This window comes from Mercurialis annua, linkage group LG3 (genome assembly GCF_937616625.2).
Source record: "Mercurialis annua linkage group LG3, ddMerAnnu1.2, whole genome shotgun sequence".
Taxonomy (NCBI): Eukaryota; Viridiplantae; Streptophyta; class Magnoliopsida; order Malpighiales; family Euphorbiaceae; genus Mercurialis; species Mercurialis annua.
In genome coordinates, this window is record NC_065572.1 from 70,541,250 (window position 1) to 70,555,003 (window position 13,754).

General features: G+C 28.3%; 1 protein-coding gene across 1 annotated transcript; it reads right to left on the reverse strand.

Annotated features, from left to right (window-relative positions):
• Window positions 1–2,193: 2,193 nt before the first annotated feature.
• LOC126675284 (basic helix-loop-helix protein 80) lies at window positions 2,194–5,027 on the reverse strand. The gene is made up of 8 exons (XM_050369898.2): window positions 4,356–5,027; window positions 3,979–4,164; window positions 3,820–3,885; window positions 3,637–3,705; window positions 3,437–3,520; window positions 2,992–3,198; window positions 2,734–2,874; window positions 2,194–2,606 (listed from the first exon to the last, which is right to left on the reverse strand). Exons 1-7 carry the CDS (start codon window positions 4,755–4,757, stop codon window positions 2,761–2,763), a joined length of 1,128 nt encoding a protein of 375 aa, XP_050225855.1. The 5' UTR covers window positions 4,758–5,027; the 3' UTR covers window positions 2,194–2,606; window positions 2,734–2,760.
• Between the last annotated feature and the right edge of the window lie 8,727 nt (window positions 5,028–13,754).

Sequence of the window (13,754 nt, forward strand, 5' to 3'; positions counted from 1 at the left end):
GGAAACAATAATTAACAGGGGCTTCCAAATTGCAGAATATCCACAATAATATAAGAGAAATTAAAAAGGAAAAACAAACATTATTTAATTAGGGCATTATTTTGTAGAACAAAGGATCAACGCACCCCTGCACTTATAACACGGGGTCCATTTAACCTAATTTTAACTTGTTTGAGCAACTAATTCTAAAAATTTTCATTTCTGGATCAAATTGCTCCAAAATTTTATTTTTAAAACGCGTAAAATACAATTTGAAGGTGAGGGATGTGAAAGAAGAATTAGAAAGTTCACTAATTGTTACGATAAAATTATCGTAAACTTATTTTTTGCAATAAAAATATAAATTATGGGATAATTTGACCAAAAAATGAAGAGTTTTGGGGTTAATTTCTCAAACAAGTTTAAATTGAGTTAAATGATTTCGAATTATAAGTTTAGGGGGCGCGCTGACCCTTTGTTCTTATTTTGTAGTTATCTTTCAGATTATTTCATACAAGCCATTGCTTGTGTGTTTTGCTGTCTCTTAGATTGAAATTTTTTTAAATAGACTCAGTTTATCATGTCATCTGTGTACTAAACTTATCACATAATGACACGTCATTAAAATGATGGTAATCTTGTAATATTATTATTCAAATGTGTAAATAAATAATAAACGGATTTACAAGGTTGTCATTATTTTAATAACGTGTCATTATGTGATATAGACTTAGTCCACAGATGACATGGTGGACCAAGTCTATTTAAAATTTCTCTGATTGATTTGATAAGGTGGCTTGAAGTTTCTTCTATTTTATTTGTTTTGTACCGTAAAATATTCATTTGTTAATATTTTTTTCTTAAGCATTTTGAAATACAAAATCATTTTAAAAAGTTTACTTAACTTCTTATCATATTCCAATTTAGTTTATATAACACCCAAGTAAATGTTTATAATTTATAATTTTAAAAATTACAATTTTTAACTTTTATAAAATTAATGACATTTCTATTATCATCACCAAATAAAATATTATTATTGTTGGTGTCATTATTTAAATGTGCTAGTTTAGACTTCTTTCATATATATATTTGTATTTTTCAATAGCTCTACTTAAAAAATAAAATACTCTGTCAATATTATTTTTGGATAAATTACTCTGTCAATATTAGTTTATTCTATTTAATTAATAGCATTTATATCTATATAATTTTGAAGCTGTCACAGAGACAATATAAGATGTTAAATGTCAAATCCTCCTATATTTTATGATTCTTCATGGCCAGACATGTTCTCTGAATTTCCAATAAAAAGTGTCTCAAATTTTTTTTATTTAAAATTATCAAATAATTATTGATTATCTCTTCTGAAGTTGGAAACACAATTATTGGATAACACTATTAAGGTTCAACTTGTTAAAGAAAATAAAAATCCAAGTGGTCAATTTGTAAAAAAATACAAATTAAGAAGAAGAAGGTGCATAAACCAAAAGTTTTATCCACAAATCAGTGGGACTACAGATGGAATGTTGATGGCTCTTTTCTCTTTAACCGGTGATTTCGAGTTCGAGCGTTGAGTCTAGAATAAATTTAAAAATATTTTGGAAGAGTTTAATTATTTTAATGAATCTTACCCGACTTAGTTTGAATTGGTTGGGAAATGGATTTCAGACCAGTGATTAAAAACCGGCCAATTAGTAGAATTAAGAATTGGCCACCTGTTTAACCTGATTAACTTTTAAACCCGTAAATCCAATTAAATTGAGATGAATCGATGGACCCAAAGTAGGTGATTCTCTAACTGACCCAAGTTAAACCGCCGGTTCAGCTGGTGATTGACCCAATTGAACCGGCGGTCCCATCAGTTAGACTATAACTATGTGTAAAATTTATTTTTTTGCACAATTTTTTCAATGGGTTGAACTGGTTGAACCAAAAATTGGTGGCTTAGTCGGTTCGATACTGATTCAATTTTTAAAATACTGATCCAGACATTAAAAATCTGTATCAAAAACAACAACAAAAAATTGTCCAGAACCCATAATACAATATGGGTATGGAGAAGTTCACTCTAAAAAAATCTTAAAAAAATGCCAAAACACAGAAGATTCCAACAGTACCCAAAAATATATGCACAAACAAAGTACTAGTCATGTCAAATTACAGCCACAGCATTACAGCATCAATTTCTCTAACTAAAAATTGGCGGGAGGGTAACGGTAAAAATAACTACAATAACAGAATTAACTGTAACTACAATAATTCAATTCCATAATAACAAGGATACATAAATACATTAATTCTACAAAAAAATACTCTCTACATTGTAAAAATAATGCCTAAGATAATCTTGGTATTTGTGCATTATAGATAGGGTGGGATCTGTTAAAAGATCATGGTCTTATTTGGTCGGTCGTATAATTTCATCTTCATCTTCATCTTCTTCATCCATTAATTTAATTAATTTTCTGCTCTATACTTTTAAATCTCTTATATTTTTTTTAAAAAGATGCCAATAGTGTACTTTGCATAAGAACAAACCAAGCTTTCTCTCTCTAGCTTTTTCATGTCTTTGATCTTCTCTCTAGACTCCATGGTTTTGTCTGGCTTTGACATCCCATTACAAGCTGGATCAATGAAAAGGAAATAATAAATTAGTTAAATGGATAATCAATAGTCAGGATCAAGAAATAATTAAGTAATAAATTGGTTTACAAATATATTTGTTCAGACAGAAAAGAAAGTTTAACTCACCATATGTTATAATGTAGGGCACTAATTTTAATGGAAAGAAGAACACATTAATAAGTTGTTGGTGAAGGCAGATGATGAATTAAGAAGTTTTTGTCTTTGTTCATCTACGTCCCACAGTGCATTACAAGCTCCTGCAGTCTCCTGAAAATGATGTTTTTGTCAGTGTCACAAAAATCGGAAAATTTCAACTTCAAATTCATAATTATTATTCACTATTCAGTAAATTTCTCAACTCAGCATTTGAAAAATGGTAATTACCTGAATGAAGTCATGACTAGGCCTTTGTCCTTGCAATAAAAGTGTAGCTGAAGTATCAATTAGAGGATAGCTATTTAAAGTGGCAAAAGTGGCGGCGGCGGTGGTGGTGATGGGGGTGGTGGGAGTGGTGGTGGTGGTGGTTGCATCAGCAAAAGCTGTGGGAGGAGTGCATTGTTGCATATGTTGTGAAGCCAAGTTACTTAATCCCTGCATACGACACATTCGTGTTAGACGCGAAAACGCTAATTAATAATACCGAATAACTAAAAAATATTTTTTTTATTATAAGTAATAAATATAAAATCTTTTGAAGTTTTAGAAAAGCTTCCATAAATGAAAATAAAACGAACATAAGACTCGATAAGTTTTCGTGCTAACATAGAATATAAGCAAATAAAATTATCAAACAATTCATAAAAAAAATTACTATAAAACAATATATTACCTCTGGTCTGACCATAAGTGAATCAAGATCCACTCCAAAGTCATAGAACATAGGATTAACAGAAGCAAGCTTCATGGAGAGAAACTGTAGATGATAACATGAAGAACCATTTAGTTTATCAATTAAGTGATCGATACAAATTATGAACATAATTAACCATAATGTAAATTGTATTAAACATTAGTCTTAATTATTATTACCTCTACTTGATTTTGTAGGGACTGGACATAGTTAATAATTTCATCCAACATAAGGGCCTTTCCAGTAACCTATATATAAACCATACCACATAAAAATGTCAGATAAATACTTCACCTAAAGAAGAAAATAATACAAGACATGAATTAATTCCTTAAATAATATTAAAACAAAAAAATAATTACCTTGTCACACCCTGGAACAAGTCGCTGTAATATCTTCATCCTTTCACTTATTTTCTCTCTTCTTACCTAAAATAAACACATTCAAACAAAATTATTATTATTTACTTAATTACTGTTTAAAAAATCCAATAATTTAAAATTAATGAGCATATAATATACCCTTTCTGCAAGGCTGTGGCTGTCTGTTGCTTGGCCCCTCCTTGCTCTTACATGAATGTAACCTGTTGGTGGATCTTGATCATGAATTTTCTTTTCATCCTTTTTCTCATTTTTACCCTTTTTATCTTCCTCTTTAATCTCATTATTGCATTTCTTCTGTTTCTTGCTTTTTCCATCTCTAGCATCCTAAACAAAACAACAAAATAATCAGAAAATAATTTCTAATAATATAAAGTTAAGTTTTTTCTATTTTGAATATAAACTTACGACTTTAACAGAATGCTGCTCAACACTTGTCATTTGAGTTATAACTCGTTGGTATAATATAACTTATGTAATTAGATTCAAAGAATTTAAGTATATTGCATGCAAAATACCTTAGATTGAGCAGAATTCAGAGAATTTTTTCTTTTTTTGTCCATAGGAGACATTTTTTGGCTAACTTGTTCACCACTTTCAGCTTTATCTACCACAGTAGATGAATTATCAGTGCTCTGCTTCTTGGTTACAGAAGAAGGTTCATTTTCATTATCACTAAAAGCTACCATGGAGCTATGATCAAGAGTTGGAGTACTGTCATAAAATCTAGCATCAAGATCAGAGTTTTCAAGTGATATTTGGTCATGAGAAGGGTAAAATTGAGCAAAATAGTTGGGATTCATGAAAATATTGCTGTTCCCTTCTTCCATAAAGGCAGATAGATTCTTGATTGTAGTGTTTGGCAAGAAAACTGAGTCAAAATGAAAAGGGTGGTGCTGTTGGTAAGAAAAAGCTGCCATTTTTGAGAAAATAAGCTTTGGAATTGAAGGTTTTAGGGGAAAAAATGCTAAGTTTTTCAAGAAAGTGATGGAAGAGAGAGCTTAGATTATGATACTTTGAGGTTGCAGTCAAGAAAAGTGGGTCTGTGACAAACTTAGAGGCCCCCAGGTTTATATAGAGATCAGAAGAGTGATTAATTAATTTAAATATATTTTTAAATTTATTAAATTTCATTAAAAATTGTAAAATGACAAAAGTTGTCTGTGTTCATTTGACTGGTCTTATCTTATCATTTTTTTTCAATCTCTTATTTATAATAGTAATAAATACAAACCAAGAACGGAATAAAATTATGGGGTTAAAATGAGCAAAGAATAAATATTTAGTTGAAGATAACAGAAATTTTTTTTTTTTTTTAGAATTTTCTCTTTTATTTAAACAAGAATTTTATATGTTATCATTTATTTTATTTTTTTCATCTCAAGCTAAATGAAGTGTTATGAAAGAAATCTAACTATGAGATAAAAAATTTAAATTTTTTATATCAAGAATATGTATAAGAGGTGGGGTTGATCCCTTATAAAAGATAAAGTTTTAACCCTAACTTTTAAAAGGTTCTTTGATTGAGGGAACTAGGATGGAACGGTTGCTCCATCCTGATTCCAAAATGTTAGAAAACAATAAATACCGAATAATTATTTTTAAAAAAATCAAATAAATTTGTGTGAAAAATTTGAGTCAAATGATATGTCGTTTTTAAAAATTAAAAAAGAATCATATAACACATTTTTTCAATCTAATATGTCATTTAGTCTAAGAAATTAAAAAAAGTCAATCAACATGAAAATAGCCTAACGATGTATTGTTCGATTAAAAGAAACTTCTCCATATGAACAAAATTTTAGATACTGCCACTGTATATATATAATTACGGTTTAAACTTGCACCATCGCTTAAGTTAAAAGAGCATTTTACTAATTTAGATACGTTTTGTGGTTCTTACTGTTTGCTTTATCCTGTAAAATGTAAATGAAACGAAGGCGTATTGCATGTGGTTGTAATTCAAAGCAGCCAATAGATACCATCGATGGAGGAAAAAGAAGTCGCTGTCGGAGAAAAAACAAGAGAATTAAATGAGTTTACAGTGAGACAAGATGAAGACTTGCATCAAAGCAAAACAAAAAATAACGGTTGGTAAAAGCTAGTAGATGACAAATTAATTTAGAGTACTCATTTGGAAACAGGGCCAGTTTCACTATTACTTTTGCACCAAGGTAAACTTTGTAGATAGACTATATGAAGGTTTTTTTTTTTATCTAGAAGAGTTGGTTGTTATCGAAAATTAACGGAAATTAAATGTATTTTTTAAAGTTAAACTAGGCTAACCACAGTCTGAAGAGAATTAGAATTCGAACTCCCGACTTCATGCAAATTGAAGGACTTGGACATCAGGCCAAGCCTTCAAATGCACTATATGAAAGTCAAATGTTGGTCGAAATTGTTTATATTTTGCAAAAAGATGGAACCAAATTAGCAAATCAAACTGAACATAATTCAATTTTATTTTAGTGAATAAATCATTTTCAATTCAATCCAATTATGACCATAAAAAAATTTACTTAATCTTTTTAATTAAAATTGAACTAAAGTTATTAAACTAAATTAAAATAATTAATAGCATTGGTCGACTCAGTTCAATTTTATTTAACTTTTTTATAATTTAATTTGATTTAATTTTGAAAAAAGCAATATATTTTGGTTCTATTCAGTTCAAATCGAATATACACTCTACCACTCCATATGTAAGCATAATATGGATGATTGGATGTTATTAGTTCAAAATGTTATTATAATAATAAGAAGAAGAAGAAGAAGAAGAATAAATCTTATTTTATTTACTTTAAATTTTGTTGGTAGAGTTTATATAGTAAAATATATACTATTTCAAATATGTAGGTATTATAAAAAAAAAAAGAAGAAGTCTGGTTTGGAGTAGCATAAATGAGAATTAGAAAAAGAATTAATTATTGTGGAGTAAAATAGTTGTATTGTTGAGTAGCTAAATTGTGAAAGATCCTATTCCTACGGGTAGGCTAACAAGGTACGGACCTTAGAGTGTGGGCTAGACCTAGGCTAGTCGAGACTACGGATGGATCCATATTTTACCACGGAATCATTCTCCACATTTCGGACTGCTTTTGGCCTTTTTCTGTTGCCAACTTGTACATGTTTCTGCTTCTTATTCGGGAGCGTCTGTTGAAAAAAAAAAAAAAAGATGAAATTCAATTTAAAATAGCTATTTTAACCTAATAAAAAAATGTGTAATTTCTCATTAATATTGATGTAAGAATTTAATCAAGCCTTATTTATTTTAATAAATACACGTTAATCTAATATATTAAAAAATATCAAGATTTTTGTAGCTAGCTTTGAAAAAGATTATAAGTACGGATTTTTATTAACAATAATTTTATTGTTAATCTAATAAGATTGTGGCAAAAGCATCTCCACCCAAAACTCAAAAATGAGTTTCGATTTACACTCTTTGGGGGTTTCTATATGTTTTTACTCCAACTCGATCACTACCCTATTTTTCACACCAAATAATATTCTCTTTTATATTCAATACTACTACATTTAACTATTTACCATTTTAAAATATATTTAATAATGCTTAAATAATATTAAATTCTTATAAATATTATCTAATATTCAATTTAAAAAATAAAATAATAATAATTAAAATTAAAACAATAAAATTAAATTTAAATTTATACATCACATTTAAATATTAATAATAAAATTATAATTTAAATATTAATATATAATTTATTAAAATAAATTTTATTTTTACCAATAAAAGTAATTTGAATTAAATTATTAAAAAATCGATTAGTATTCAATAAAAAGTTGGACAAAAATAGGACTTCGTTTGGCTGGGGGTAAATAGGTTAGGGAAGTAGCAAATATTTTTTACTTGGTTCAATTTATACATTCTACTTTCCAGGAAATTGAACGTTTGACTTCCCTTTGATTAGGGAAGTAACTTCCCTAGCAAAACTCAAGGAAGTAGAACTTCCCTAGCACTTTTGTTGTATTTTCCTAATTTAACCTTAATTTTTTCTTTTTTTTCCTTTTTAAATTTATATAAAAATTATCATAGGACATTTTTATCTTTTAATTAAAAATTAGTTTCGTACTTCCCGGAAAGTAAAAATCAAAACAAGCAAAATTTATCAACTTGCTGAGAAGTTAACTTCCTAGAAACTATATTTTCCGGGAAGTTAGCTTCCCGGGAATTGTTATAAAACGAACCAAGCGAGACCTAAATATTTACAAAGTTAATTATATAAATTGTAATTAAAAAATAAATATTCAATTAATTAAGAAATGAATTCGTGTGAATAGTGTATACTAAAAAAATGAGTTTTTGCTATTCATAAACGTGAAAATTGAGTATGGGATGAAGTGAAAAAGAGAAATCCATACTCAAAATATGAGTTAGAGATGGTCTAAAACAATGTAAAATTTTAAAGTTATGTTTAGATTATTTGTAAAGTTGAATCGCCAAAAAATCAAATCTTTTTTATTTTTTAAAATTCTATTCAAACCTTTCCAATATCGTAAATTATCCCTAATTTGATAAATTCACTGAATATCTATCAGATTTTTAAAATAATTTAATTGGACTATATAGAAGTTGAATGTATAATGTAAAAAAAATTGAAGAAAGAGAGTTGTCAATTGTTTTGTCACATAGTTTGAATAAGTTAATATTAAGAAAAATATTATGTCTATTTTTAAAAAGGGTTAATGTCAAAAAAAAATCACGAAATTTACATATTTTCTCATTTTAATCACGTAGTTTAAATTTTCTCATTTTCATGCATGAACTACCACTTTTTCTCAAATTCATACACGGTACTGAGGTGTCACTCATTCATTGGTGTAAAATAATCTCCACCTCAGCGAATTACACCAATTGAAACGTGACATTTCAGCACCATGCATGAATTTGAGAAAAAGTGGTAGTTCGTGCATGAAAATGAGAAAATTTAAACTGCGTGATTAAAATGAGAAAACATGTAAAATTGGTGAATTTTTATGACATTAACCCTTTAAAAAATTGAACAATTTATATCAACTTCTAAATTTTTCGAATAGAATTTTTGAAAGCCAAAAAAAATTCCTTTTAGTTGTTGGCACTATATATTAGACCAAGTTGAATGAATAACTGGTTGGACTAGGTGTGCATTTGTTATTTAGGTTTGTACCTGCATTTATATGTTAGCTATGGAGTATGGATACGGTGTGAAACTTTGAATAGCCAATCAAACTCTTTTTCAATCCAGCTCTAGCCAATAAAATTTCAAGTCAAGATAAGGGTGTTAGAGCCAATACAAATTCATCCATGCACATTAATGGTCACTGATTTCGATCAACAAATCAATTCGCCATCTATCTGTATTCTGAAGTGCATCGTATACAGATACAAATCAAAGTTCAGATTGCAGAAGTGTGCAGTTTCAAGTTTGTATATCTCATGGTTTATCAAGGCAAATTCATTTTAAGGTTCATGTGCCTTATATTTTTTAATTATTTGATCCTTATAAATTAATTGAGATTTATCGAGTCTGTGTAATTTTAACTTTTCAATTAATAAGTCGTTATCTTAACGTAAATAAAGCTAAATGAAAAAATTACAACTATAACGTCTGCAATTTACAAATTAGCACTAAACAAATAATTTACATATCATTAAAAATTAAGTCAAAATATAGTTCAAGTGAAAAAATATATTCCGACTATTGATTAGCGGCAAAGCAACTTTAATCATCATATGGGCAATTATCCATCTTTGGCTCTCTATTTAAAAAAACTATTTTAGCACATTGAATTTTATATTAATATACCGTATTACTCACCTTTAATAACCAACCTAAATTAATTTAAAAAAAAAAATAACCAACCTAAATTTGCTATCCTGTTTCTTTATTTCTTTTTTTTTTGATCTGATCATGAGGTGTCCTGAACGGGTTCCAACTATGAAACGGCACCTTTAAGCCTTCCACATTCAGACTAATCCTCACTCGAGCCGGGTAGGTCCCTTGCGGGAGGCAAAGCTCTGGCCCCAAGTTTCAAACGGCTGCATACATGAGTACGGTTCGAACCCGCAACCTCACTTAAGCTAGAAGAGCGCCTTACCAACTCATCTACGCCTTGGGGTTGCTGTTTCTTTATTTCTAGTTTCGTTAAAAAACATGTGATTATATTTTTTTCTCATTTGTGTTAAGGACATGATAATTGAAGAAATAAAATTACATGATGAATTCCAATTAATTTTGTAAGGGCATATAAAACGAATAACACAACTACCTTGGGATGGATTTTGCTTTATAAAAATAGTGGCTAGTGGGATGGATTTCTGTTTCCTGTGGGTGATTCATAAATTTTATATAAAGTGGGTAAGATTGTATAAAAAATTTATTAAAATGGACATATAAAATATTTAAGATAATAAGTGCTATAAATTTTAAGGCCGAAAAATTATACTATTAACGTATATATTTACATTTTTTCAGAGATTTAAAAAATAAGGTGGTCAACTGTGCAATACCAACTATAAACTCTTCCTAAATCCGTACCTGTATGTTTCGATCTTATGCCAACGTTTTGCATACATATACGTTAATTAGAGGATCTTATGAATCTTTTACATGCATGAAACTAAACGACACTGTTTTATACGTTAATTACAGAGAAATGTAACAGCAATGTTCTTCTTCCTTCCTCCCCGTGTTTTTGGTAATGATGTCTGTACCTATCGATTCACTACAAACCCACTCACCTTAAATGCAGTACTCTGTCCTCTCTGATTTTACCAAAGAATGGTCATTTCTTGATGAGACTTGTAATCCATGTACACGTGTTAGTACCTCATTTTGATTTATGTGTTTTGCAGGGTCCTCACCTTCTGTGCCTAATTTGTTTTAACTTATTATTACAATTATTTTTAATTACTATTCTGCTTTTAATTTTTGCCTTTAATTCTATTTATTACTTGCATTCTTCTGAAATATAGAGTAGTTAGGATCTCTGTTGTCTGAAAATAACCATTCAGATTCCTTACTTACTTCCACTTGTGGGCCCCTACTTACCATTCAGGTTTTCTTTTCTTTCAAATTGATCTGTTTCGTTTACTATGTATCAGCGTAAGGACACGAGAAAACAGAATATTAGAGTATGAACACGGTGAAACAATGTTATTTAAGGTTTTTTTTATGTTTAAATTGAAGTGTTATATTCGAAACACTGAATATTGGGTACGTTTTTAAAATGAAAAATATTAATGGAGAGTGAAGTGTTCGTGCCACGTAGCTGCACATTCACAACGCTCAATATACCATCCAATTAAGTGCTAATTTAATTGTTCTAATTACATGAAAAGATTTCCTCAAAAATAAAAGGCTTAATTACTTAAAAAACCCTCACTTTTAATCTTTATTTCGTTTATACCCTGACATAGGAAAAATATCACATATACCCTTAACGTTTTCTTTTTGTTTCACCTCTACCCCAAATTTCAAAAAAAAAAAAATTTATTGAAAACAACTAAATTTAAGGATTATTTTATACTTTTTTCTATTAAAAAATGTACAAACAAATACTTCATCTTTAAAAACGTTCAAATAAGTCCTAAAACTAATTAATTTTTTTAATTTAAATAAAATAAATAAATAAAATAAAATATCTTTATTAAGTCCTACTTATAACCGTACTCCTATTTAAAAACCGCTAATATTATTTTTTAATTTTTCTTTATCTTTACGGAAGTGAGCTCCTTCCTCCATGGACTCCTCCATCCATGGAGGAAGGAGCTGCTCCTTCCTCCATGTGAGGAAGGAGCAGTTATGCACTCTTCGAATAGGAATCCATTTTCTGAAAGATCCTGGCTCCGCTTTTGGCGATACATAAATTTTCACAAATAAACTGCCGCCGTCTACTTCAAAGATCCCCCCTGAAACATTTTTCAAATATAAAAAAAGGAATTGGCTATTGCTCCTTTTTTTTATTTTCTTTGATCTATCCAATCCTCCTTCCTCACATGGAGGAAGGAGCAGCGTGCTCCTTCCTCACATGGAAGGAAGGAGCAGCTGCTCTTTCCTTCCATGGAAGGAAGAAGAGCTCCTCGGAGCTATTTTTTTTATTTTAAAAAAAAATTAATAATGGATTTTAAAATTAAAATACGGTATTAGTTTGAATTAATTAGTCTGAATTTTTATTTGTTTTATGTAAAAAAATTTATGGTTTTTTTATTTTTAAAAAATTATTGATAATTAATATAAAATTAAAATATTATTATTAGTTGAATTTTTTTAAAGAAGAAGGTGTTTTTGTATAATTAATAACATTGACGTGTAATTAGAATATATGCTAAAAATTAAGGATTATTTTAAATTCTTTTTCAAATGAAAAGAGGTCAATTTAATACCTCGAGGGTAGAGGCGAAACATAATGACAACGTCAAGGGTATATGTGACAGTTTTCCTAGGTCAGGGTATAAACGAAATAAAGATTAAAGGTGGGGATTTTTTAAGTAATTAAACCAAAATAAAATTACATGAAAAGATTAATTTACAGATTACAGATTATTGACCGACCAAATCTTGTTTGTGACCAATCAATCATAGGGAAAATGGTTTCAAAATTCACGTTTGTATCAATAACAGGTAAATTTGTAAATGCCGACAAGTATAATGCCAAAGTTGTAATTAATGATAGTAGGGACCTTTTGAAAATATTTAGATTTTCTCACATTTTCTTGATTCTTGTTTGATTAATAAGAAAACCCGGAGAAGAAGGCTGACTGGATATTGAAGAGCTTAAACGACAAGTCATATCTCTGATGGATCTTTGAAATTCTTCCATCAATATGTAAGATTTATTTAGTTAATTATTGATGCATAATATAAGAATAATTTTTAATATTTTCGGTTCATTGTAGAAAATAAAGCCTACTACGTGCTATATAAAAGAAGTTAAAATTTATGAGCAAAGAGTAGTTTCGATTTTTTGAACTTATAGAGAAAATTCACGGGCTGTGTGTCTATTTAAAAAATGTCTAACATTAACTCCCGCTAACCCCTGCTAACAATTATAGTAGGCTATCTTTGACAAAAAAAAAAACTTATAGAGAAAATTCATTTAATTCAAACTTAATATATTTTGATTATATAGTCCAAAGCTCTTTAATAAAGTTAATTAATTACATCTACTGTTTTATTTTTATAGTTTTTCTAAATAAAGAATGGAGCTCAGAAAACGCCTTAGCAAGAACATTCCAACTAAGAGCTCGCTTGTTTTGGGGTAAATAAACTAAGAAAATCGTACTTTTCAGGAAGTAGTAATTTTTTTTTATTTGGTTCAATTCATATATTTTATTTTCCGCAAAGTTAGATGTTTGATTTCCCTTTAACTAAGGAAATAACTTCCCTAGCAAAATCCAAGATAGTAGAATTTTCCTATCACTTTTGTTGGATTTTCCTAATTTGACCTTAACTCTTTTTATTTATTTTTTAAAAATTCATATAAAAATTATTTTTATTCAATTCAAAAAATATACCTATATCATTTTATAATTATAATTTATAATAAAATTAAATATTTTTATTTAACATTTTTATCGACAATTTTTATATTATGTAAAATTAAAATAAAAAATATAATTTTTAAATTTTAATATTTAACGCTCTCAAATAGTACTTGAATCGTAAAATAAGAGTTAATAAGAAAAAATTAAATTATTTATTGCTCGATTTAAAAAAAGAAATACTTATTTGTTTAACAATATAGAAATTATCAAAGGACATTTATGTTTTTTAATTTGAATATAATATATTATATTAAAATTAATTTCGTATTTTCCGGGAAGTAAAAATTAAAACAGACAACATTTATTAAATTTTATAAAAAATTAACTTTTCAAAAATTATATTTTCCGGAAAGTTAACTTTCTG